This window comes from Cibotium barometz, chromosome 23 (genome assembly GCF_041138505.1).
Source record: "Cibotium barometz isolate CiBa-2024 chromosome 23, ASM4113850v1, whole genome shotgun sequence".
Classification (NCBI taxonomy): domain Eukaryota; kingdom Viridiplantae; phylum Streptophyta; class Polypodiopsida; order Cyatheales; family Cibotiaceae; genus Cibotium; species Cibotium barometz.
In genome coordinates, this window is record NC_141068.1 from 52,356,732 (window position 1) to 52,380,394 (window position 23,663).

The 23,663-nt window shown below is 43.6% G+C and overlaps 1 protein-coding gene across 1 annotated transcript in view; it reads left to right on the plus strand.

The window, feature by feature from the left end:
- Positions 1–16,072: 16,072 nt before the first annotated feature.
- Positions 16,073–23,663, plus strand: part of LOC147626080 (short integuments 2, mitochondrial-like) — a 39,924-nt gene continuing 32,333 nt past the window's right edge. The window contains exons 1-2 of the mRNA XM_086817645.1: positions 16,073–16,582; positions 16,765–16,869. Coding sequence (XP_086673771.1) covers positions 16,427–16,582; positions 16,765–16,869 — 261 coding nt within the window. The 5' untranslated portion in view covers positions 16,073–16,426. The remainder of the gene's footprint in view (positions 16,583–16,764; positions 16,870–23,663) is intronic.

Genomic DNA, 23,663 nt, shown 5'->3' on the forward strand with positions numbered 1-23,663 from the left:
CAATGGCGAGGTTTCTTCAACCGGCTTCTTTTGCGGGGTGTGCGTCCTTCCCATGTTGCCCTCAAAGAAGACTACTCCTAAGCTAAAGATGTTGAGGATAGGCCTCTGTTTAGAGAAAGGTTGTAGAGAGACGGTTGGGCATGACAAGCATGTAGGTTGTAGAGAAAAGATTCGGTGATAGCATAGATTGTTGTTTTTTTTTTAAATTGAAGATTTGAAATTGAAGAAAGGTTTCTAGAGAAGGAGATTTGTTGCGCGATGAAAATGATGAGGGGGAAAATTCTAACTTTCAGACGTGTGAGATTATAAACATCAAGAAGTGGCTCCCTGCAATGATACTCATGAAATAATTTAGTTTTTTTTCTCATGCAAAAGTATCTTTCATTCTAATTCCCGCCCCGAAACTACCATTTCTTGAACCACCAAAAAAGTGGATTTTTTTAACCACATGTCCATGCTTTGACCTGAATGTATGACATTTTGGTGTATTTACCTTGACTCCTTGTTGGTGTAAAATAATGGCAGTAGCTCTTGTTAAACCCTAGAAATGTATGACATTTTGGTGTATTTACCTTGACTCCTTGGTGTAAAATAATGGCAGTAGCTCTTGTTAAACCCTAGAAATGGGTTAACAACAAGTCTTGCAATGGGCTTACCTTGGTTATCATGACTCATGATGTCCTGAATTATAGGTAGGAAAAAGATCTTATGAAAAAGATTGTTATTTGTATTAATCTTATCATACAAGATCCTTTCTTTGTTGCTACTTAAATTTAGGGCCCCATATTTTATTTTGGTGTGAGACCCTACCTGTATGTTCCACCACTTGGGCCGCCGAAAGCTTGGTCATCTAGGCTCCCTAAACTCATAGGATCCCCCCATCTATGAGCTGCTCTCCAAAGGCTAGACCATCAATCCTATCCACTCAAGGGCCGCTTTGGTGTTCCTCACCCGGTCATGCTGTGAGCACACCCTATGTCTGTCTAAGGGGGGTCACTACCTCGGATGTCATACTCAAGTCTACCACCCAGTGGGTGCATACGACTTGTTTCACAATTTCCTCATAGTCACATGTGTTCCACAATTTCTCATCATCATAATGAATGCATGATAAGTCAACACACAATAATCATCATGGTTATAAAGTAATCATCTTATCAACGAACCTATAACACTAGTCTTGTAAAAAAATAAAGTCACTTTTGTGGCTATTTGGACATGTTTGTAAAAAATATATTTCTCTTTAAATAGATAGGTTCAAAGAAATTCCTTCTAGGTATTTATACCTAACACAAGTAAGTAGTTGAAAAAAAATTAAAAGAAGGTTTGAAAACTTACTTTTAGGAGGCATCATTAGAAACATACTCTTTGATTTGAGTTTTTTGTCCATAAATTTTTCAAATAATTTTTTAGTAAGCCCATTTTTTGAAAAATATACCTATATATATGTGATCCATTTATATAGATATGAGATAAATTATGTAGAAGCTAACAACTTTGTGAGCCCCTCAAAGTTGACATGTTATGCGCTGTTTTCAGCCATTTTTGGGAATTTTTAAAATTTTGAATTAAAAAAAAGCCAAACTTGGGTCGAAAATAGTACCCAATTTTTTATTACACTAGAGGATCACAATTATGTAATTTCATGACCTTTTTGTTGGGAAATGTGGTTCGAAAGAGCACAAGGAAGAGATAGGGAGTGAGTAAGCCAAGCAAGAGCAAAGCATAGCATCATGCAGCCACATGAGCAAAGGGAGTTATTAGGAGGATCTTACATATGCTTGTGATTACCTTGTAAGTGAATTTTTATATGTACACAAGAAACTGTAAGACACAGTCTTGTATAATTTTTTGTTCTTGATACGATTTCATGATCTTCTTTTGCTTGCAGTATCGCAAATTTGGTGCACTTTGGTCATGTGGTCTCGTCGCTTTCGAGTGGAGCGAATAGATAAGAAGATAACAACATTTAATTGTGGTGTCCATGCAAAGTCTTGTAATATCTCCAAATTCTCTGTTTCCACTCCAAAGTGTTCGTAATGAGCACTCTATCATCAGCATAAAGGAGTGGTATCCCTACTCCTGCCCAAGCAGTGCTCCTCGTCCACCTTCTTGGTCAATGAATCAGAGATCTTATCTATGTATAATCCAAACATGGTCGGAGAGAGCGAGCAGCCCTGTTTCACCCCAATGGTGCTCTGTATCAAATCCGACTCTCCCTCTGGTGTCTGCACTCAGCATGTTACAGTCTCGTATAAAACTATGATCCCCCAAAACATCTCATTGGAAATTCTCAAGTCTTACAGACTCTGCATAAGTTTGGATTGTGGTACTACATTAAAAGCTTTATAGAAATTGACAAAGCAGTAAATCCTCCTCCCATGTGCTCTCCCCTCCTCAATGACGTCTCTGAATATGAAGATATGGTCCAAAGTCCAGAAGCCTCGGGTGAATCTTGCTTGACTTGGCGCTCTCATGCCCTGGCTCTCTACCCACTTGCTAAACTCATGCTCAAGAATGGATCCATAGAGTTTAGCCAAAATATGACCAATCATGATGGTGCGGTAGTGACTGGGATCCATTGGGTTGTCGGATTTCAGGATGGGTAGTACAGCTGACGCGAAAGACCTTACAAGTAGCCTTGTTAAACATGTGTAACCAGGGGTGCTAACGTATCTCTCACATAGGAAAGATGCTTAACAACTAATCCATCATGGTTTGGGGCTTTTCTTGCCTACAGCCTGTCAAAATAGCCTCCTGCACCATACTCAAATGGAAGGGGGTGTGTTGGCCGTGAAGTGCGTGCACTCCACGTGAACCACCCTTAGTCGCCACCATAACCCTTCACCTACCCTTGACTGCTGCTACCCTTCACCTAGCCTTAACGGCCACACTTCACCTAGCTTAAGTTATTTGGGCATTCATGATCACTATGGATTCTGAGCTGCAATGAAAATTTCTTTCTTTTTTATGTGTTTTCTCTTCTTTGCAACTAGTTTCTTGAACACATTTGGTGACCCACGATGTCAAGAACCGCTTGTTGGAGATGAAGCTCAACAAAGAAGGCGCTATTCATGGACTGATGAAGGCGCTTTCAACTCACAAACTAGATTATCCTATTCTTTGGGAGGCCCTCAAGCAAACGTAAACAAAGTTCAACTTATAAAATTGAGGTGGGTGTTGGGGGAAGCCCACCACAGTAGGTGTAGGGCGTAATCGGCATCCAGTTGCTAGCATAGGGCGCCTATTATCTATCTATCTATCTATCCACCTGTAAAGTCTAAGGCTCCCCACCTGTAACTCTTGCAAAGAAGTGCTGTTGAGTGCCTAGAAGTCGATATTGGGGCCCAAGCTTACCTGAGTAGCATATTGGAGTGTGTAGTGTTCGGCGGAGCGGGTCTATCTGAGTCAGAGACCCACAATCCGGATCTATTTTTTGTTTCAAGGTCGTCATACAGAAGAAATCCTGATCCCCGGGCAATCCGTCTTGTATTTGGCAGGAGTCTACAACCAGATTGGGGGGGTCTCGAGCACCCTATAGCCGGAGCATCTGACTAGAGAACCATCCGATCGGCGAGGAATCAAGCTGGCGGACCATCTAGCCATGGACCATCCGACCGGCGGGCGGCGAGTCAAACCATCGACTTCGTCAATGAAGCTGCCATTTCATGTGGATGCCATTGGTGTAGAGATGTGACTAATTGGAGTAGTCTAGATTGGCTAAACTAGAAGCCAAGGTGGACAACCACATTCAATCAAATTCGGATGCAAAGGTGGTGCTGAGTTTACGGCCGAGTAGTCAAATGGTGCTAATTTGATCAGAGTCTAGTCTGACATCCGTGCGGCATTCTATGGATTCAGTATATGCTGCAATTAGAACTGTAAAGCCAGGTAGACTTGGGTGATGGGTCAGAGAGCATGCAAGTTATGTGGCAGTAAGGAGCATCAGTCGAGTCAGTGTGTGCCCTGTGTTCATTGTGGCAAATACAACCATGACAAAAAGAAATTTCTCTTCCATGTGTGCGGTAAATGCAAAGCTCAAGGTCACTATTCTCATTATGCCCAAAGGGGTACTTGGAACAGTTTGATGCTCAGTAGACAAGATGGGTAAAGCGGAGGGAATCATTGACCTTGATCGTCTGCTAAAGAGTAAGAAGGAGTTTAAACAATTACTTTGGGCTGCCAAACAGGCTACAGAGTGGCATGTCGAGCGTCCTCAATGGGGCAATTCTTTGCAAGATATTGAGTCGGCAGCATATGCAACAAGATAGCTCTTGTCCCATGTAATGCATGCGATTGCAAACTTGGAGGATGAGGACACAGTCGTTCGGAGAGCAGCTGTTAGAGTGCAGATCCGGATGCTGCTTATGTTTGCCATGATAATGGAGTTTTGGCTATGATTGAGCATGCACAAGAGGGGCTGTTAGGTGGAGTCTTCCATGAGGGTAGCTCCTCCGATGTACTTCAGCATGTGTCAAATGTGCGTGAGGCTTTGAAAGCTCGTCATGCCTCTGATTCCTCTCTTACTTTTGTGGGTAGAGCACTTCGTGATGTCCTAGCCCCAAGGAAGACCTTGTCTGACATAGGTTGTAAGGAGAGTGTTTCTCTCTTACTTCTGTTGGTAGAGCACTTCGTGATGTCCTAGCCCCAAGGAAAACCTTGTCTGACATAGGTTGTGTGGAGAGTGTTTCTCTTGATGCTTTAGTTATGCATATAGATGTACATGATGACGCACAACAATAGCTTGATTATGTCTTGTATGTCAATGATGGTAGACGGCATAAAGGGAATGAGCATCCCAAACCTCTTGTAGATGAGGCATCAGATGAGGACATTGATGGTGGCCATGTTGCGCTAGATGTATGGCATATGTTCTCACCAGGTTGGGTGGTGGTGGCCATGACCAGTTTTGCCAAGATGTTCCCAGCTGTAGGATTTATATCTCCCATATATCGGCATCCTCTTGATTGATCTGGATTGGGGTACCAACAATCAGCCCTAGAGAAGATGTTGCCAGAGGCATACAATCCTCCAATGTTCATCATGAAGAGCATGTCAAACATGATGACCAAGCTGTGGTGGCCAACAAGGAGACAAAGCAAAGTCTTTATCCTATGCACAGTTGATGGGAGATCTACTAGACGATCTAGAGGAGACAACTCTTGCTGCAAATGCACATGATGTATGTGGGGAAGGTTTGGCCTCCCTTCGATCTTTTCAATTTGGTTGATAATAACCCGATGCCACTAGTAGCCCATAAGAGATGCCCCGATTGCACGCAGTAGTGGTAAATTCTCATGAAGTGGTTCATAATGCTCCCGATGACCTAGTGGTTCATCCGATAGATGTGGAGAAGCAAATGGTAGCTTTGAGAAGGCATTTAAAAAACCCCTAAACTAAAATTTTCCCCCCAATATAACAACCCCTCTTGACTAATGAAAAACTAACGGATTGTTTTCTAAAGTTGAATAAAAAAACCCTTCCTGTTAATGTAATCCTGTTAAATTTTCTCAATGTATCTAATTAAAAAACCCCTCTTACTGAACTCATGTGGTACACTAACATTTTTTGAGGTGAACCCCTGAGCTCTCCAAGGACATCTGCATCAAACTCGGCCCTTTTACCAACAAAGACTAGGACATCACGAAGTGCTCTACCCACAAAAGTAAGAGAGAAACACTCTCCACACAACCTATATCAGACAAGGTCTTCCTTGGGGCTAGGACATCACGAAGTGCTCTACCCACAAAATTAAGAGAGGAATTAGAGGCATGACTAACTTTCAAAGCGTCACGCACAATTGACACATGGTCAAGTACATCCAAGGAACTGCCCTATTGGAAGACTCCACCCAACAGCCCCTCTTGTGCATGCTCAATCATAGCCAAATCCACTCCATTATCATGGAAAACATAAGCAGCATCCAAATCCACACTCTCTAAGCTGCTCTCCGAACTACTGTCCTCATCCTCGAGGTATGCAATCGCATGCTTCACATCGGACAAGAGCTATCTTGTTGCATATGCTGCCCACTCAATATCTTGCAAAGAATTGCCCCATTGAGGACGCTGAACATGCCACTCTATAGCCTGTTTGGCAGCCTAGAGTAATTGTTTGAATTCCTGCTTACTCTTTAGCAGACGATCAAGGTCAATGATTCCCTCCGCTTCACCCATCTTGTCTACTGAGCATCAAACTGTTCCAAGTACCCCTTTGGGCACAATGAGAACATTAACCTTGAGCTTTGCATTTACCGCACACATGGAAGAGAAAATTATTTTTGTCATGGTTGTATTTGCCCCACGATGAACACAAGGCACACACTGACTCGACTGATGCTCCTTAATGCCACAGAACTTGCATGCTCTCTGACCCATCACCCAAGTCTACATGGCTTAACAGTTCTGATGCAACATATAGTGAATCCATAGAATGCCGCACGGATGTCGGACTAGACTCCGATCAAATTAGCACCATCCGACTACTCGGCCGTAAACTTAGCACCACCTTTGCATCCTAATTTGGTTGAATGTGGTTGTCCACCTTGGCTTCTAGTTAAGCCAATCTGGACTACTCCAATCAGTCGCATCTTTGCAACAATGGCATCCACACGAAATGGCAGCTTCATTGACGAAGTCGATGGTTTGACTCCCCGCCCGTCGGTCAGATGGTCCATGGCTGGATGGTCCGCCAGCCTGATTCCTTGCCAATGATCTGATGGTTCGCTAGTTAGATGCTCCGGCTTGAGACCCCCCAAATCGGGTTGTAGACTCCCGCCGAATACAAGACGGATTGCCCAGGGATCGAGGTTGCTTCTGGATGACGACCTTGTAACGGAAAATAGATCTGGATTAGGTCTCTGACTTAGATAGACCCGCTCCGCCCAACACTACACACTCCAATATGCTACTCAAATAAGCTTGGGCCCCAATGTCGACTTCTAGGCACTCGACAGCACTTGTTTGCAAGAGTTAGACTTAGACTTTGCTATCACTCGGGTAGATAGATAGATAGATAATAGGCTCCCTACGCTAGCAACTGGACGTTGATTACGCCCTACACCTACTGCAACACCCACCTCACTTTTGTAAGTTGGACTTCATTTACGTTTGCTCGAGGACCTCCCAAAGAATAGGATAATCTAGTTTATGAGCTGCGAGCACCTTCATCAGTCCATGAATAGCGCCTTCTTCGTGAGCTTCATCTCCAACAAGAGGTTCTTGACATCGTGGGTCGCCAAATGTGTTAGGGTCACCTTAGCCCTAACAGGAAACTAGTTGCAAAGAAGAGAAAACACATAAAAAAGAAAGAGATTTCCATTGCAGCTCAGAATCCATAGTTGTGAATGCCCAAAAAACATAAGGTAGGTGAAGGGTGGCCGTTAAGGCTAGGTGAAGTGTAGCAGCAGTTAAGGGTAGGTGAAGGGTTATGGCGATTAAGGGAGGTTCACATGGAGTGCATGCACTCCATGGTGGCTAACACACCCCCTTCCATTTAAGTATGGTGCAGGAGGCTATTGATAGGCTATAGGCAGGAAAAGCCCCAAACCATGATGGATTAGTTGTTGAGCATCTTTCCTATGTGAGAGATAGGTTGGCACCCCTGTTTACACATGCTTAACAAGGCTACTTGTGAGGTCTTTCCCATCAGCTGTACTACCCATCTTGAAATCCGACAACCCAATGGATCCCAGTCACTACCGCACCATCATGATTGGTCATATTTTGGCTAAACTCTATGGATCCATTCTTGAGCATGAGTTTAGCAAGTGGGTAGAGAGCCATGGCATGAGAGCGCCAAGTCAAGTGAGATTCACCGGAGGATTTTGGACTTTGGACCATATCTTCACATTGAGAGACGTCATTGAGGAGGGGAGAGCACATGGGAGGAGGATTTACTGCTAATTTGTCGATTTCCATAAAGCTTTTAACGTAGTACCACAATCCAAACTTATGCAGAGGCTGCAAGACTTGAGAGTTTCCAATGAGATGTTTTGGGGGATCGTAGCTTTATACGAGACTGTAACATGCAAAGTGCGGACACCAAAGGGAGAGTCAGATTTGATACAGAGCACCATTGGGGTGAAACAGGGCTGCTCGCTCTCTCCGACCTTGTTTGGATTATACATAGATAAGATCTCTGATTTCATTGACCAAGGAGGTGGACGAGGAGCACCACTGGGGCAGGAGTATGGATACCACTGCTTTATGCTGATGATAGAGTCCTCATTTTTACGAACACTTTGGAGGGGATACAGAGACATTTGGAGATATTACAAGACTTTGTGTGGAGGTAGATGGATAGACCATTAGTGATGATGCTTTTTAGACTGATCAGGAGTAAGCCCTCAGTGCCACATGAGATCACACGAGCAAAGCTCGGAGCTACACCCATAGTCACAGCGGCTATCTTCCATATAGTGACCTATTTACATAGGCTATGGGATTAGCTGTGGAATCCTCAAGACAGTTGGCAGAGTAGAGAGGAGACAACGGTTGCTAGTATGCGCAGGCCACCACATGATTTGGGCTACACAGGATCCACGTGGTTTGGGCGACACGGTGTGTTGGTCTTGGGTGATGGCCTTTATAACACCACTAGCAGCCACATAAGAAGAAAAGATATAGGAATCAGAACTGGGGGACTCCAAAATCCCAGTTCCAAGGCACCAATCAACTATGTTTTGTTACTCTCTATTACTTCGCTGACACAACTAGACACCTGAACCACCTTCTATCTAAATCTATTGTCCTCAAAATATCCTCCCGGGTCAAATCTAACCTCCTACAATCCTAATCTTCCACCCTTACACCCCATCTAACCTCCTCTAAACATCTGCTGACTTAATCTATCTCCAGCTGACTTCTGTATGACACCCAACTGACAATTTCCTCATCTTCCACACCTTGACACCACCCAGCTGACAGTTTCAAACTTTCAGTCTATCTCTTGTCCTCCAGACCCTCAAACCTTCCTCCAAATCTAGCAAACCTCAGATTCCTGGCCTTAGAACCCTACTAAACATGTCACTGTTCTCTATTGACCTCCTGCTGACTCCTACCTGACTGAATCCTAACAACTAATGATTCAATCTATCCAGCTGACTTTGCATTCCTCACCTATGTGTCCTCTGACTCTGCCAAACTCCTAAACACTCAAGATCCTACAAAGATTTAGCTTAACTAATAACAGCCCCTAAACTGATAGCAACAGACTACTAACACTGAAACCATCCAACCCACATTTGTCTGACTGACCCTCACAATCCTCTGACTAATAGACTTGACCCAAAACAACTTCCTCTCAACCCAAACAAAACATATATACCCCTCTACCCCTTAAGCCGACTTCCCCTCATGTACAGGTAACTCCAGCTGATATTGCTAACTTTTAGCTAACTTCATATCCAACTCAACCCTGACTCCTCAAACCTCAGATCTTCACCCACAACTGATTTCTCTCAACAAATTCAACCAAAACAACATATCCAGCCCAAACAAAGCATCACATCATAAAACTTTATCATCCCATACACAACAGACTCAAGCCAAACTCTTTGTTTTCTCCAAACTTGCAAAATAAGACTATAGTCTCGACATCCCTGAGACATTAGGCTCAAACAAAAGGAAAACAGAAACATAAAAATGAGGGGAACCTTCAAAAATGGAAGAATCCTTCAAATCTTCATCTTCAAGTCCACAACTTCAAGATTTAATGATGGAATCTACAGCAGCCATCTCTGCAGGCCTTCTTCTTCAAACACAAAGGAACAGTTGAGCAAAGTTTTGGATGAAACCAAGTTCTAACAGAGTTTCTTACAGAGATCCTAGGGCTTCTCTACATCCTCTTATTTCTCCTTTGCACACCCCCTACTATGGATTTACCCAAACTTTCTCACACTACTTGCTTCTTTCCTCTCTATGCGTTGTCGCATCTTTCTTCCCTCAAAGATTCTCTTTATCGCCTTTGCAATCCTCAGCTCACAAAACCCAGCAAAACACTACAAGACCTCACACCTGCAAACCTCCAAGCCTATGTAGACCTTCAAACTCTGTAAAACCCTCAAACTCTCACCACACACTCTCCTCTAATCGCTTCTTCCCCCATCTTCAACAAACTCACCACCGCCAAAAACTGGAGAAAAACATGCATGCTAAGTATGGAAACATTGAACCTTCTCTCTTTCTAGGTGACAGCCTTTTGTTGGTGACTAACCATCATTCTCCTGCCACATGGATTTCCATGTGATCTACGACTGAGAACACACAACCATGCAACAACCTCATGCACAAAATCATCATTATGTCATCCCTAACCACTCTATCATGGGTTCACATACCATCCCATGTCTTTTACCCCTTCATCCTTCCAAGGCCATCCAAACCATGCCATCTTTCTACGCTTTGTCTTCTCCTTCTCTTGGCTTGACTCCATTTGTCCCAAAAATTCCATTGACAATAGGATCCTCGTGGACGCACTACCCCCATTTCAGTATTCTATTGAGGCTCCCTCCTTTAACCTCAGTCGATCAGAGCTCAATAGAGTAATCAGACAGAATATTATTGGAGTGGACACTCAAAGGACATGGAGCTCACCTACACCTTGGGTACGAAGATGGCCTTCTACCGAGACCATCTTCTACATCTCACAGAGGACGGCATCATAATCCGACCAAGATATCTGGATACCCCACCTATCTCATGGGGCCCGATGTGCGATCGGCCAGTTCCACACCTCTTCCCATCAATTGAGATTGAGACATTAAGGGATTTTTTAGCTCTCACTCTAGCTACAGCTAGCTAGCACTACAAGAAGGAAAAATAAGATCAGGTCTATAAGGCGCCACCCCCAAACACCAAACAAAACAACACAAAAACTGAAGATCTTGGCTTGCCTCTCTCTAGCTCAATGGTCTTTGCTTTAATGCAACTCTAGACAACTCCTGATCTTGACAGCTCCTGATTTGGTCACCTGAATCCTCTCAATCTTAATCAATTAACCCATCTAAATGTCCTCCTAGGTCATATCTGACTCCCAACAGCTCTGAACTTCAATCCTATCACCTGACGCACATCTGACTTCCTCTGACACACAGCTGACTCTGATGTCCCCCAACACACAAAAACTGAAGATCTTGGCTTGCCCCTCTCTAGCTCAATGGTCTTTGCTTTAATGCAACTCTAGACAACTCCTGATCTTGACAACTCCTGATTTGGTCACCTGAATCCTTTCAATCTTAATCAATTAACCCATCTAAATGTCCTCCTAGGTCATATCTGACTCCCAACAGCTCTAAACTTCAATCCTGACACACAGCTGACTCTGATGTCCCCCAACACACAAAAACTGTCTAACTGAATTAAACTAACCTCTAACTGTCAAATCTGATAGACTAATTCAAAATAGCTTACACACAGCTGACTTTGATGTCCCCCAACACACAAAAACTGTGTGACTGAGTCAAACTAACCTTAAACTGTCAAAACTTATAGACTTATTCAAAATAGCTTCCTTTCAACTCAAAAAGATTATATCTACTTTCTTACAACTTTAACTAACTTCTTCTGACAATCATTTGGACCTACTGACACAGCTAGCTCTATATGACATCAACTAATTCAGTGCTGATAGAGCAGAGTTTAATGGGAGTTTAATTCTTCACACATAATTGATTTCCCTCAACAATTTCATTCAAAACAACATATCCATCATAACTAAACATCAAATCACAAACTCTAACATCCACTCATAACATACTCAAACCAAAACACTCTGTTTTCTTCATATTTGCAATACAAATCCAGTCCCAACAACCCAATAAGAAAGAAGAAACAACATAGAATAGAGGAAACCTAACAGATAGCTTTCTGCATCAAATTTTGAAATCCTCATCTTCATCCCCCACAACATCAAGCCTCTCTCTCAAATTCTGTAGCCAATATCTACAGATTTCCTTTCTCTTTCTTACTCCCTCTCACAGTCATCTTCTGGTCCCTCTCATAGTCATCTTCCTCAAACACAAGCACTTCATCTTCTGGTCCCTTCTTTCTCCCTCATCTGCCTGTCTGCACTGCTGCATATATCAATCTTCATTCCATCTTCCTCTTTGACACGACTCCAAACCAAAGTCTTTCTGATATAAAAAACAAAATCTCCTTCTCTCATCGAAGCAAAAGGCCTCCCAACCTTCTCTTACCTTCCTTCCTAAAAGAGGGACTTGCCTTGCGATCTCTCCACGCTTCCCGCTGCGCGACCATTTCTTTTTTTAGTAGGAGAATATCCTTCACATTATCGACCCATTATTAAGGTTGTTTGTGCTAGCTCTTAGCACCACCCTAAAGAGAAAAAAGGTTTCAAAAAAAACTCCAGCCAACAGGTTGCTATGGGCCCAATAGACTACCACCAAAGGAGTGCATTTGGTAGCTATGCCACTTGGAGCCCGAGATAGAGGAGCAGTACATATGTCGATGCCCCGGATAATACGAGATCAGAGGGCGATTTCACTATCTTTTCATAGACGGGTTCGTACCTCTTTCCATGATCATGGAGTTCACAAATTAGAGATGCTTAGGGATTTTCCTATTAGAGCTTTGCAAACATAGAGAGTCTCTCATACGAGGTGGCCTAGCTAGAGGATCATCATAGAGACAGCTTACAGACTTCTCCAAACAGAGCTGACCGAGGTCCTGCTAGCCTACCAAGGACCACCAGCCATGGCATGAGAGGGTTGATCCCATGTAATTAACCAAAATATATGTCAACGGCTACACTAATCCACAGCAACATATCAGTGGCAAATAAGTAACACATGGAAGACAAAAGTCTACAAGCTGGAAATTACAAAGAACATTGAGCACATTCAAAAATCACACATAAAATTAATCCCTGCATATTACTGCTATGTGAGCACAATATGGTATAAAGACACGATCATACCTACCATCACACCTGCAGAGTAGCATGTGGAATGCCATATTCATAACACACAACCCCCACATCATCACATTTTCAGTAATACGTAGTTAATCAATTAATAGAACACGCAGAAGACTTGGTAGAAACACCATTTCATTTAAACTGAAAGAAGCATAGCACCAAAAGAGCTAAATTTTGGATGTTTATAAGCTTGTACTTATATGAACTTTAAAGGGTCAAAATTTTGTATGTTTATAAGCATGTACTTATATGAAAGGGTCAAAACCCTAGCAAAAGCCAATAGAAATTGGAAGCCACATTTGAGGGCTATTTATATCGCTGAGAAAGGCTTGTGTTTTTGTCTATCAAATAATCAGTTTTCCATTTTGTAAGCAAAATCTAGATTTTCCGCCAAGAGGATGGCTACTGCAGGAGGAGGAGGAGGAGGAGGAGGAGGCACTTAGAAACTAGTGGGAAGAAAAAAGAGACTAATGGCAATAAAGGTAACCTTTCTGCATAGAAGTCTACGTAGAAGCTAATTTCATATAATACTTTATTTTCATTATCTTAATAAATGTGTAACACAGGTGACATGCCTTATCTTATCTGCATTTGTACGCTCTTCTTCAACAAAAAATGTATTCCCAATTCATAGTGATCAAGTTAAAGACTTGAACCGTTGGAGAGGAACTTGATGTGGAGCATGAACTCATTCATGATATGTATGTATTTAGTTTCAATTATCTTTGTTTCCGTCAAGAATTTGTTTAATTTTGAATTCATTTCAACATGTATGTACTCAGTTATCATTATCTTTATGTTCGTCATGTAGTTTGATTTTGAATGATAATTCATTGAATCGCCAAAGTTCCTCCTCAAGATTTTGTCAAAAGAAAGGGCCCTTCTTGGAGAGATGGTTGTCAGAGAGGCCATAAGTTCTGTTCTTGCCCTTGAGTGGGTTTGTTCTTTCCTCTTTGATTCCCACACTGCTACATGAAAAGATGCAGGGGAGAAGAGAGCTTGAGCTCTTGCAAGCACACACACACTTACAAAACCCTAAAAGAGAACACACAAGGTGAGAGGCAGAAAATATTCTTCTCCTTCACCCAACACTGAACACACCATATACAAAGATAAGAGTACACACAATATGAAAGGTACTCAACCAAATACATACTAGGATTCTCTATAGTGTGAACCCAACTAAATGAGTTGGCGCTATAACTATGCCAGTCTCTAGAATGGCTGTCACACAGCCTGTCATCCCACTGGCTGCATATCACCCATGATCTCACAAACCATGCCAGTGGTGTAAGTGTGGGGCCTATCCCCCCCAGGTGGGTCATCAGTGTCCACTGCCTGACTAGATGAGCTCGATATCTCAACACTCCCCCTTGAGCTCAACTCTATCTCATGTACACCAAGCGAAGCCGTGAATCTGTGGAGCTTCTCTGTACCCAATGCTTTGGTGAAGATGTCAGCGACCTGATCCTGTGTACTGACATAAACAAGGTCAATGTCTCCTGCCAAAACCTTCTCTCTGACAAAATGGTAGTGGACCTCTATATGCTTCGTGCGAGCATGAAAAACTAGGTTCCTGGCCAACTGTATACTGCTAATGTTGTCACAGAAAATGATAACTTGTCTATCCACTGATAGACCCAAATCTGCAAGTAGCTTTCTCAACCAAGCTACCTCACATGCTGCCATAGCAGCACCTCTGTACTTGGCCTCTGTGTACTGGATAGAGTAACCGTAGGCTGCTTCTTGCTGCTCCAAGTCATAGCAGCACTCCCCAAAGAAAACATGAAGCCACTAGAAGATCTTCTATATGAGATACTACCAGCCCATTCAGCACCTGTGTACCCAACACTCAACACACCATATACAAAGATAAGAGCACACAATATAAAAGGTACTCAACCAAATACATACTAGGGTTCTCTATAGTGTGAACCCAACTAAATGAGCTAGTGCTATAACTATGCCAGTCTCTAGAATGGCTGTCACACAGTCTGTCATCCCACTGCATCACCCATGATCTCATAAACCATGCTAGTGGTGTAAGTGTGGGGCCTATCCCCCAGGCGGGTCATCAATGTCCACCGCCTCACTAGATGAGCTCAATATCTCAACACTACACCGCTCCAAATTTTTCTTGAGGTTCAATACTTCCGGCTCTTCTGCACCTTTTTCTCTTACTTTTGGTGCTTCTGACACTTTCTGGCTCGTCTCCACACCTTTTTCGCTTAATTCTAGTGCTTTCGACAGTTTCTAGCTCTTCTCTGCACCCTTTCCTCTTGATTCCGATGCTTTCGGCACTTTTTGGCTCTTCCCTGCACCTTGTGTTCTTTGAACAGCCTCCTTCGAATAATCTGCTATTGTGATTGGCGATGGAGCTATGTGCACGCTCTAGACCTCACCCTGTGCTTCATGCACTAACTTGGCGACTTGGTTTCAGACATGCCTGCTCCTCCCAATTGTAGGGTTTATCCTTTGTCCTTGGTCGATTCCGATTCTTTATATCAGCTCTATTGGGCGTTGCACCCTTGTGACTGCCACCATGACACCTTGTGGAGGCTTCAACTCCTCCGGAATTGACTGAATTTGCACTAAATTAATTGTTGGAGTCTGAGTTGAAGTGGACCCCTCCGCTTGTGTTTTCTACAGTTCTATCGACTGGTGCTATCTGTTGCATTGAGTCCACGGACTGTTGCATTGAGTCGACGGACTGTCTAGCGCTGCAGACGATTGACTCTGCCATTGTACCGGCAAGCCTCCGTAATATGAGTGGTGGTCTAGCATATAGCACAATAGAGAACAAGTGACATTATTCCTTGGTATGACCTTGCTTGGAACACTTCGTATACTACACATCAAATCGCAACCTAGATCCAGCTCCTCTTGCACGTCCACCTTAAAGCATAGCCCACACCGCCACAAGTCATTCCTCGATTGTCTTTGGCTTATGACCTTTCTTCTTTCGGTTCTTGTGCTTGGATTTTGAATCTGACTCCATATCCGAGTCATCATCCGAAGTGGCTTCTTTTTGCTCATCCTCTAAAGAATCCTCTTGAGGCTTCATTTTCCCCTTCTTCCAAGTGGAACTCTTCCTTAAATTGTGCTCAGATCTTTGAGCAGCTTCTTCCACCAACCCATCAAACCTGCTGATCGTAAGATCCACATATACCACATAAAGTTTCAACTTCCTCCGCAGGCCCTCGAGCAAACCATTCTCCCATGAGGGCCTCAGTTGGTCGATTCGGCGGGATCAACCCAACTCCACAGAGTACATAATTTGGCCGTATAATCTTCCATTGGCAAGCTCTTTTATTTCAAATAGCACAATTTCTCCAAGACCTCTGAAGAGGTCTTATCCAACCGGAACTAGTGTAGAAAGGCATCGCACAGGGCCCCTAATTTGGGGGCGGCGGACTTGGTTTGAAGAGACTGTTTTCATTCGTAGACCTAAAATTCCCTGTTGCTGCTGGAGGGAGGAGAGAAGCACACAATGGCAACAGGCGTTCCCAAAGTGCTGATGAAGCTTGCACACAAAGCTGGGGCGGGGGCCATCAACTGGTACCCGGCCCACATGGCCTCCGCAGCACGCTCCATACAAGAGCGCCTCCCCCGCATCGACCTCGTCCTGGAAGTCAGAGACTCGCGGGTACATTTCCCTTTTTTTCTCAATAGCAAAAATGGAATAAAATCTAGCTACTGTGTTGGCCTTGTCTGTTTTTTGAAAAAGCATCAACACATCCTGAGCATTTGTTTTGGTTTTTGTTTTTGGAACGATTTTGGGTTTTTTTTTTTTTGAAATGAGAATCTCTTTGCCACTGTTCGTTGCAGTTGCCTTGCTCCTCTGCAAATCAAGACTTTCAAGAGTTTCTATCAAGAAAGCGGCACCTCATTGTCTTCAACAAAGCCGACTTGACCAACCCCATCATGGTGCCTGTAAGTATCTCCTTTTAAGGTGAACACTTACAGGGTACAAGGGCCAATCTATGGAGACCTTAGAAGCCCCTTTTCAATCTATGAGCACTTCTGCCTCTTTTGCCCAAACACTTTGGTTATTTTGAAATTTCAATTAAATGTCATCTCCATAGCTTTCCGATTCTTTTTTGTTCACATGTATCCTTTGGCTCCTTGTCTCACACTCTTTATATCCGCCCTTTCTCTCTATGTAGGCTGTTCGCTAGCATTGTAGGAATCAGCCAATCCACAATATCCTTGACCTATGTAGGGTCCAAAGAAATTTTTGTGGAAACCAATCATGTACTTCAAATAACAAAGAATCCTCCGCAAGAAAGAAGGTAGACTTCTTGTTGATGTACAACTTTTTTCTTGAGGAATTTGAACAGTCTCTCCAAGTGCGCTCTAATTTCTTTCCAAAGGTCCTCGGAGAAATTTAAGTTAAGTGCTCTAATTTCTTCCCAAGGGTCTGTGGAGAAATTTAAGTTGTCCAAAATGTCAAAATAGACACTTTCCAATTTGAGGGGCATGCATCTCCACTTTGTTGAATGATGTTGGTAAGTTGGTGCAAGCACAATGTAATAAGTACAGGGTGTTCACATGCTTGAAGAAAAAATCTTCTAGTGAGGGAAAAAGTGCCCCCATGGCAGGAGTAAGCCTCTTGGTCTACAATGAATCAATAATAACTCAAGGCTCACCTATACAATGCTTATTGCTACTATAAATAACAATCTAGTCATAAATATCCAATAATAACTTTGGATTTATTAAATTTTGAACCTTAGCCACCTGAATCCGTGAGCTTTTTCTTATCCCAGGGCTTCCCTCACCTTTCTAGATTAGTTTCTAACCCCAAGGGTTAGTGTTAAGTACATAACATTCCTCCCCACTTAGGACATTTACACTCTTGAAAAAAAATGCCCGAGTCTTGTTCTAAATCAATGGAGCTCCTCGCTTAGACCTATTGCCAGCATTGAAAGAAATGCCCATGAGCTCGACATAGCCCAACACAAAACTGGATAAAAGATTCACCCACCCAATTCTAGCACCCCCATCCAAATTGCCCTTTCGATTTTCTTGTCAAGTCTCGTGTAAATTGTGTCTACCATAGGGTAACTACTTGCTTAAGGATAGGGTATAGCAAGGTTAGAAAATATGGACTCACACAAAACATAGTCACGTGAAAATGCGTTTCGTCCCTTTGAAATGGGTTGAAATGTTTCTATGATTAAAGCCTCGAAACAGTTGGTAACCTCCTGGCCGAAATAGTGTTTCACCCAAAAGACACACCAGATGAAAATTTCTTGAGACTTTTAACGTTGAGTCAAGGTGATCAATCCTTTCTCAACTATGTCTTGGTGCACTACACCTCCGCCCCATGTCATGGTCCACCCTACAGGTGAACCATTGGAAGAACAGTGAAATAATTCACACGTCCACACATTTGACAATTCTCGCCCTACTGGAGCTCCCACAAGAAAATATACCACGTGATCTATCCCAATTTTGAGATTTTTTGATTACTGACGGGCAATCTCGTCCTCCCCCAGTTGGCTCATCGTGCAAGATCCAATACTCAGGTTGGATCATCCAACTGTCACAAAATTCCTTATAGCTTCTAGTTTTCTACTGTTCATGTGTGGCATGTGGAGCCTGACATGACATACATGTATGGCTCGTGTAGCCTAACATGGTGTGTTTGTGTGGCATATGGAGCCTGACATGACATACATGTATGGCTGGTGTAGCCTGACATGGTGTGTGTTTGGCATATGGAGCCTGACATGACAGTACATGTATGGTTGGTGTAGCCTAACATGATAGTACATGTGTGGCTGGTGGGGCCTGACATGGTGTACATGTATGGCTCATGGAGCCTGACATGATGTAATTCCCTGGGACTAGCTATCCTGGAGATCTTTTGTATTTATGTTCTGGGAAGGTTCTGGAAGGATCATGAGCCTTGGACATTTTATCGGATACAGCTGAGCAAATGGGTTTTTCTTCCAGTCTAGCTGCACTCATGTGTGTGCATGACTTTGATTTTATCTTTGAATGACTTGTCTTGTTTGCCTGGAAAATGCTTGAGATTTTTGCCTGCGTTGGTCATGGGGCCGGGGACGCTTGGGCACCTTGTGGACGTGTATGCGTACACCTATTTGGGACTGACAGGTGGTCTACATGTGTTTTGCAGGTGGTAAGTATTCCCAAAAACTCAATTTACAGCTTTATGAGTTCACATGCTAGTAATTATTGGTGCAGGTTCACACTCACTTATAAGTGGCCGGACAACGTATAAGTGAGTACACATTTAGCAGGATTTATTTAATACACGTGGCGGCCAAAAGCTGGGCATTGGACAATAAGTAGGCGCTCCCTTCTGGACCTAAAAAAGCACACGTGGGAGCTAAAATTGGTGGAGGAGCTCTAATCTTGAGTAAGACTCGAGTTTTATGTGAGGCGCGTGCTTTTTTCTGGTGCATGGGAGTTGGTTGATTGCTTCTACAGGCTGTTTACAACTTTCTACCGCGACAAAAACCTAACAGGTGCATGGCAGGTGCTGGCCGACCCCTTCTGCATGTTCTCCACTGCTGGCCGGCTGATTTACAGCTTGAACAGAGGCTGGACAGATGATAAAAACAGAGAGGAAGGGTTGGTTGAGAGCATCTGGACAATTTTCCTTTTGACCGGGGGCTTGCAAGCTTGTGTATTGCTGTTGGTCAATTTCTTTTGAGGCTACTGAGGGCTGGTAGACTGTTGAAAACAGCCTTTGATGGCTGGTTGACTTGCTCTATGAGTCAGACAGGAAGAAGACGATGATGTTGAGTTGTCCTAGGTTGATGTGGGAGTGCTATGGGCTGTCCATAGTTGTCCTGCATGTGCTTGATGCCGCACCGTAACAGGTGTTGATCCTTGTGAGCAGTGTGATGCCTCTTTGACTTTGAAGCAGAATGGTTCATTGATTTGGTTGATTGACACCAGATTAGACGTGAGCTTCCGGATGAGGCAGTTGAGCTCATGGTTGCAGATGACTCTTTGGGAGGCAGGATTGCGTATCCTGTGGTTTCTGCGGCATGCAAAGGATCATGGACTCTTTTACACAGGAGGGGGATTGATGGATGGAGTTCGACTCCACGGTTGGAGTGACTCAGATTGGGGAGGAGATCCAGACACGAGGAGATCTACTTCAGGCCCAGGAGCAATTTTTTGGAGTAGTAAGAGGCAATCATCTTTTGCCTTGTCGTTGATAAAGGCAGAGTACCGGGCTGCTTGTGATGCTGCTTGTGAGGTGGTGAGGTTACAGAGATTGCATTGTAGGATTGGGCTTCCATTGGAGGAACCCATGGTCATCCAGAGGCACTTTGTTCGTGAACAGATCGTTGCTGATGACATCTTGCTAGAGTTTTGTTCGACGGAGGACAGTACGGTGGACCTCTTCACGAAGTCGCTATCTCAGGATTTGCTCAGGCGGCACCCCAGCTCCCTGTGGTTGGTTTCACAGCCAGGAACTGAGAGGGGGTGCTAGAAGTCATCTCCTGTCTATACATATACACCAGGGCCTCTTGTGGGTGTGCCTGCCCTTATTAGGTGTTTTCTCATTTTTCCCCACTCTTCGTATTTTTCCCCATATTTTTTTCATTTTTCCATGGCTTTGGGGGTAGTCGTGGGATGCAGGCGCATCTCTTCTGGCCGACTGTACATGTCTTTATTTTTGACTTGGCCGACTCAAGGTTGTTGGCCGACTGGTCTATGAGGGCTGGTCGTGGAGATTTGCCCCTGTCGGCTGCCTCTGGAGCAGGCTGACTGCTGCCTGGGGTCCATATAAAATGGACCCCCACAGCCCTTGCCATTGTGTATCATAGATTCGGGATTCTTGTGTATATACAGAGTTCATACCCAGCCACTCTCTTGTCTGCATTTTTTCTTCTCCTGCTCCCAATTCAGTTTGTTGCAGGCTGGCGTTTTTCTTCTACGTGGGCCTCTGTTCAGCGTGGAGTCCTGCGCGTGTTTGCTCTCAGTTGTGTGTCTCATATTCTGCTGCGCATTCCGACACAATCACCCCTAACACCGACCCATACATACATACCAAGTCATTAGGACCAAAGATTGCCATGCTGAAAACACATTCCATGCAAGCACTCTGACCTAAAACAATAGTATCTATGGAAGAAATTTGAGGGTTACTTGTTACTTTGGTCAAATGAGCTCTCTTGGTCTTTGCCTTCGGATAGCTCACCTTCATGGCCCTTCTAAATGCAAGAGAAACACCTGCCCGCCCTAATGTTCTGGGGTGTTTGCTGGTGCTACTGATTCTTCGGATTGGATTCAAACTTCACTTGAAGATTGGGTTTGGTTCTGTGGAACCTTCTCAGACTTTTAAAAAAAGCGTGGAAGTTTGCTCAAAGATTTCTGAGGTTTGAGGTTTTTGAGAGACGTTCTTTTGAGTTTGGTCGGCCATGGTCTCCTCATAATTCGTAACATACCAAATGGCATCCTCCAGTGTCCTGCTATGATTGTTCTTTACGCAGCAACTCTCTGAATCTCTATAAGTGTTGGAATAATCAGAGTCTCAGTAGTGTAAAAGGGTTATTAAGTCTTGGTGTGAACACATTAGGTGCTAACCACCTCTTATTAAGAGATTAACGATAAGGGAATCCTAGTGCCTATAAAAGGCAAGGTCTTGGGTTGTATTTCATTCTAGCCAAAGTAATGAGTATCACTTGAGTTCTTGCAATCTTGCTTCCTTGTGTCTATTGCATCTCTCTCTCTCTCTCTCTCTCTCTCTCTCTCTTCCATATCCATGTCTATACTTCAACACACCATGGCTCACCTCTCCTTCTACTCTCACTCACTCCCTTCTGGGCCTAGCAACATAATTTCCTACATGGATTTAGAGCTAGGCTGAATCCATTGCCATGCTTCTCGCCATTCACACTTACATTTTTAAGGGTTTTTTCTTTTTTAGGGTTTTTTTGGGGGTGTTTTTTGTGCATTTTTAGGACTTCTCTGTTTTCAGCCTTCTCTTCATGAGCCACCCCCTTCATATGCTGCGTTTTTTTCCCTTCACATGCTGTGTTTTCTCACCCATATAGCCACCTCTTCTTAGCTGCCTATCAGCCCCATGCAACCCATGTAGCTGCCTTATCTCCACCTCCTGTCAGCCATGTATGGTGCGTTCTTTTTCATATGCTGTAACCAGCCTATAATCAACGTTCTGTCCTCGTATAAAAGCTCTCTGATCTGCGTTTTCTTCCCATGAAGTGTCCCATACTATGACCAGCATACAGTCAGCGTTTTTCTCATCATGAAGTATCCACTGCCAAGCTTACACAAGATGACATAAACCTGCAGCCATAAGTCATTCAGCCGTGTGTTTTTCACACATGGATGCCTTCTAAAGTCATCATCAACAAGGGGCCTCTACACTAATCTACAACATGAAGGCATGCAAATGCAACACGTGTGTTGTCATCAACATTTTCTTCATCTACTTCATCAACCTGTTTTTAACTGCTAGATGTCTCTTCGGTAAGATGTTCAATGGATCAATCTTTCTTTCAGTGATTTGCTTCCTTCAAGGAGGAGGCTGGGCTCCACCACCAAGTGCTTCAACCTATGATGGTGAGACCACCACAAGGTCTAAATCCTATGCTTCTTTCATGGAGCTATCGGATCTTTCAACATTGATGCTTGTCTCAAGGCATATGTGTTTGGTATTGACACTCACTTCTTCATCTAACACATCCACTTTTGGGTGCTCTGCCTTGGTCCATGAGCCTAAAAGGATGACCCAAGCATCCATTGCTTGGAAACGATGCCGCAAAAGGATCTTCACTGGCATCAAGAGGGATTCTTTGTCAACTTCTAGATTTTATGTATCTTCTCCCTCCCTCCCTCCCTCCCTCCCTCATGGACCTTGCCATGTTTCCAACAATAAGTATGTGTTGAAAGACAGGTTCTTCATGTCCAAGTTCGTGAAGTTGACCACAATATCAAATTCATCCTCCTTCTTGATGAACTCATCTTGCAATGCTGTGTATCGAACTTTGCCCAGTTTTATTCTTGATGAACTTGGACATGAAGACAAGTTCTTCATGTCCAAGTCCATAAACTTGGCCACAATAGCAAATTCATCCTCCTCCTTGATGAACCTACTCATCGCGGAATGTTTTCTTGAACTCTGCCCAAGTTTATTTTTGAGTTCTCTTCACCATGTTAGGGCTTTTCCCTTCAGGAGACTTCTAACCATCTGAATCTTTCGGGCTTCAAGGAATTTCTGGAATTTGAAGTGTACATTTCAACGGTTGAGCCAAGAGTCAACCACCTCCTGGGCCTTTTTATCACCCGCAAAAGCTGCATGTGTGAAAGAAGTAGCTATTGTTGCCAGACCTAGTCCCGCGGAAGCGGTTGCACCAATCACTGCCTGTTGAAGTAAAACCACCTGCACCCGCTAGAGCTAGATCTCTTCTTGAAACTCTTGCCCAAAGTTGTGCCATCTGCATCTTGAAGTAAGTTTTCTCGCCCGACCCTTGAGGATGATCTTCCTCATGGTCAGAAACCTCATCAACAAAGTGGAGTCGTGCTGCCATGGCAAAGGGAGAAATAGAGAGAAAGAAAGGTCTGTTGTTGCAAGATACCCATGTGACCGATTCTGAAATTCAAAAAAGCTTGGGGAAAAAAATATGTTTCTTAAGCAAGAAACTGGAGAAAAGCATGCAAAACAAGGTGACCCACCTGTACTCCACGCATGAGAGATGAGCCGGCTGAGAATCCCT